General features: G+C 63.1%; 1 protein-coding gene across 1 annotated transcript; it reads left to right on the forward strand.

Annotated features, from left to right (window-relative positions):
* Positions 1 to 1,144: 1,144 nt before the first annotated feature.
* LOC142819284 (C-C motif chemokine 4-like) lies at positions 1,145 to 3,462 on the forward strand. Its single transcript, XM_075905050.2, has 3 exons — positions 1,145 to 1,289; positions 1,749 to 1,863; positions 2,459 to 3,462. The coding sequence occupies exons 1-3, from the start codon at positions 1,217 to 1,219 to the stop codon at positions 2,562 to 2,564; spliced, it is 294 nt and encodes a 97-aa protein (XP_075761165.1). The 5' UTR covers positions 1,145 to 1,216; the 3' UTR covers positions 2,565 to 3,462.
* Positions 3,463 to 3,849: the final 387 nt, after the last annotated feature.

Genomic DNA, 3,849 nt, shown 5'->3' on the forward strand with positions numbered 1-3,849 from the left:
TGGAATCTCTCCCGTCTCCCATGATTTTCCAAAGATGATCGCTAGAGGCTCCGATACCTCCTCTCCCAGCTCCTTGAGTGTTCTAGGACGCATTTCGTCGGCCCTGGTGACTTGCAGGCATCGAACTTTTCTAAGTGAGTTTTAATTTGTTCTTTTTTTATTTTATCAGTTAAAAGCACCAAAAGTGGCTGGGCCACACTGTACCCAGCGCAGCAGTGCACAGTCGTTGTCCTTTTCCCTGGGGTGGGGCGCTTTGTCAGTGCACTGAGCACACCCTGGCCAGGCCGAAGCAGTCTGCAGGCCACCCCACGGCAGGCTCAGAGGTGTGAGCCGCCCCGACCCCTGCTCTGAGAGTCGGCCTGTCGGAGGTGACCAGCCTGCGCCCGAGATGCTCCCGCAGGTGAACAGCCAGGTCCGGCCCAGCTGACGCAAAGCAGCGGAGCTGCCCCAGCCTCCATGGACACGGGGCGGGTCGTACCCGAGATGCCTGACTGCGGGTTCGCTTCATGCTCGACTGGCCTCGCCCCCAGGCCTCGCCCATGCTCACATTCAGGCAGGAGGCCAGGGCCCCAGACCCCGGCTGCTCCAGGCCAAGACTCACAGGAGCGGGGCCACAACCATCCATGCAGTGCCAAGCCACGCGACCCGGGCAGAGCCAGGGCTCTCCACACTGCCCACGGGCACAGCGGGTCGTGACATTTCCAGCTAGACACCCCCGGGGCCAGCCGCCCAGAGGTGGGAATAACCCTCGGCAAATCTGGCTCTCCCGATGTGCCCCGCACCAGGGTCACTGAGCTGGGGCCCACAGGACCCCGCCCTAGGCGAGGGGCCTTCCGTTTGCAGACGTCTCGAGAGCATGTTTAGCTGGGGGAGGGGCCTGCAGGGTCCCGGGAAGCCCAGGGGAGGGAGAGGTTTGCAGCTGCACTTTCTGCTGATGGCAACAAGCAAGCGCCTGGCGGTGGGACACTTTGGAGGCCTCCAGCACGGGGGGGTCTTGCGCCCTCCCAGGATTAGCTGGGAAAAGAAGGAAAATTCCCGCCTGTCTCTGGACTGGGAACTGGACTCGTCTGGTGTTCTCCCCCTCACACGTGCAACCGACGCTGGATCCCGTCCCAAACAGCCAGATAAAAACAGCCCGGCAGCCAGACCCAGCCAGAAGGTTCCTCTGCATCTGGACCCAGCTCACAGGCACCAGCAGGACCCTCCTCCTCTCGCCATGGCAAAGGCAGCCGGGCTGGGCTGTGCGCTTCTCCTCCTGGCTTCCTTCTGCTGCCAGGGCCTGGCTCAGAGTGAGTCCCCCCCGCCGCCCCCCAGGAGCCCCGGGCAGCGCAGAGCAGGCTCTGAAGGGGGATGGGTCCCTCTGGCAGCCTGTGACTTGGGCAGACTGAGCCTGGGCCGAGCCCGCGGGGCTACCAGGGCTCAGCGGAGTGAGGGGAGAACCCAGCTCCGGGACTTGGGGCCAGTTAGCCAGCCAGGTGCAAGTTACTCTGGGGCCTCACTGGGCTCTCCTGGCCCCAGCCTGCTCCCCGGGGGTCAGTCCCAGTGAATGGCGACAGGACGGGGACCTGCCGCTCCAGCCCCTGGCAGCCCCGGCGGGAGAGCTGCCCCGGGACGGGCCCCGGGAGGGATTCCTGTCGGTACGGGCCCCTCCAATGCCCCTGCCTTGGGCCGGCGGGGGGGGGGGGGGAGAGCAGGCGGGCTCCGTCTATCCGCCCCCCCCTCACCTGAGCCGTCCTCTGCCCCCCCAGAGGCTGCAGGTGCACCGGACAAGTGCTGCTTCACCTTCCAGACAAGCCGGCTCAAGAGAGGCAACGTCGTGGGCTGGTACCTCACCAGTCCCGAGTGCCCCTTCCCGGCCGTGGTGTGAGTACCCGCAGGGCGCCGGGGGGCTCGGGGGTTCATGTGGGGAGGGGTCGACACTGTGAGCTAGCCCCAGAGCCGGCTGATACGACTGCACCGATGGGGGCTCCTTGAGCGCCTGGGGCTCCCTCCACTCAGCCCCCCAGCCGTCTGCTGGGACGCCCCAGGCCAGCTCTGCCCTCCGCTCGGGTCTAGCCCAGCCCCATGGCAGAGGGAGGCAGGACCCAGCCTACCCGTGAGGCCCTGGGGCTCTCGGCGCCGTTCAAAGCCACAGCCCTGGGCACTGTGCTCCCAGACAAACCTTCCCCAGGGCTGAGGCCAGAGCCAGCCGCACCCGTGCGGGGCCTGGCTCTGCTCCCACGGGAGCTGCCCCACACCGGAGGGAGGCCCGGGCTGGGGGCCGGCCCGCCGAGGGCCCAGCACCCACAGCTGGGCTGGGTTTTCGGGTGAGCTCAGCGGGCATCGCGCTCTGGGCGAACCGTCACGGGGCTGGGCCGCCTGGCTCCGTTGCGCAGCCCTTCGGGAGCTGGGGCCACCATCGCGGTGAGGGGCTCGTGCCAAACGCGGCCCCACGCTCACCGTCTCCTTCCTCCTGCAGATTCAAGACGCAACGGGGCAAAGAGATCTGTGCCAGCCCGGCCCAGCCGTGGGTGAGGAAATACCAGGAGCTGCCCCGGCCCAACGCCCTGGCTGTCCCCAGCTAGAGCGGCCGCGAGGGAGACCGGCCCCCTGCGCCGGAAGCCACCCGGCTATCTGCAAACCTCTCCGGCTAGCTTGACTCTGGCTTTACCAGACGCCTGCTGCTTTCTGCTTCCCCTGGAGCAGCCCCCGGCTCTTGGGTGGAGCCAGCGCAGGGGGAGCCGTGGCCACAGGAAGTGGCCCTGATGTTGCTGACGACATCTCCAGTCGGTTTCACCTTCCCCCACAGGTCCCCACTGGGGGTGGGTCTGCCCTGTCTGCTCCGCAGGCCCAGCAGAAGCACTCCTTCCAGGGAGCTGGGACACCCTGCCACGCCCGCGAGAGCCCCCACCCCCACCATGCAGTGATGCAGGCAGGAGCCCAAAGGTCCACGTCTCCTCCACGCACTTCCTCTTCTGCCCCAGGGTGGCCAGGTGGCCGGTGTTGACCCGGACAGTCCGGTATTTCCACCTCCTGCCCGGTAAAAAAATTCAGAAATGGCCTAAAATGTCCAGTATTTTCTCATTTTCCTCCCTGCCAGGAGGCGAAAATATGGGACACCTGGCAACCCTACAACCGGGCCCAGCCCCCACCCATCCCCTCCCCCCGACTTACCTGGTTCCACATCAAGAAAACAAGATGGCCACTGGCAAAAAGACCAAAGACTTTTCTTAAAGGGGCCGTGCTGTTTTCAGGCTTGTGTTTTGTTTTTGCTCAACAACTTTGGTCTCCCCCTTTTTTTCTCTTCAACGGGACTTTTTCCCTGGTGTTTTTTTGGGGGGAGAGGGGATGTTTGGTATTTTTGGTTAAACCATCTGGCATCCCTGTCTGCCACTAGGGTTGCCAGGTGTCTGGTTTTGAACCAGACAGTCCAGGATTTGACCTTTCTGCTTGGGAAACACATTGAGAAAATAGAACTGTCGGGTGTTGTCAAAATAAGATGGAATGTCGACTGTGATGGAATGTCAAGTGTGTCCGGGGGGTATGTCTACACTACAGCGCTAATTCGAACTAACTTAGTTCGAATTAGTTAATTCGAACTAAGCTAATTTGAACTAACGGATCCAGACTAAAAAACTAGTTCAAATTAGCTTTTTGCTAATTCGAACTAGAATGTCCACATTAAGTGGACCCTGAACCGGGGTTAAGGATGGCCGGAAGCAGTGCCGGCAGGGCATCAGAGGAGGACTTAGAGCGTGGAGCTGCTGTCTCAGGCTAGCCGAGGGCTGTGCTTACAGGGTCCCGACCCCCACCCCGGACAGACAGTTCTCAGGGGTGCCCCGCTTGCAAAGCAGTCCTGACTTGGAGTGC

Source organism: Pelodiscus sinensis, chromosome 21 (genome assembly GCF_052426305.1).
Source record: "Pelodiscus sinensis isolate ZL-2025 chromosome 21, ASM5242630v1, whole genome shotgun sequence".
Lineage (NCBI taxonomy): Eukaryota > Metazoa > Chordata > Testudines > Trionychidae > Pelodiscus > Pelodiscus sinensis.

What these genes read in the sequence shown, in the direction of transcription:
- LOC142819284 (XM_075905050.2), top strand. Translation starts at nt 1,217, where the DNA reads ATGGCAAAGGCAGCCGGGCTGGGCTGTGCGCTTCTCCTCCTGGCTTCC. An exon ending in CTGCCAGGGCCTGGCTCAGA is followed by an intron (nt 1,290 to 1,748) that starts GTGAGTCCCCCC and finishes CTGCCCCCCCAG; the next exon opens with AGGCTGCAGGTGCACCGGAC. An exon ending in TGCCCCTTCCCGGCCGTGGT is followed by an intron (nt 1,864 to 2,458) that starts GTGAGTACCCGC and finishes TTCCTCCTGCAG; the next exon opens with ATTCAAGACGCAACGGGGCA.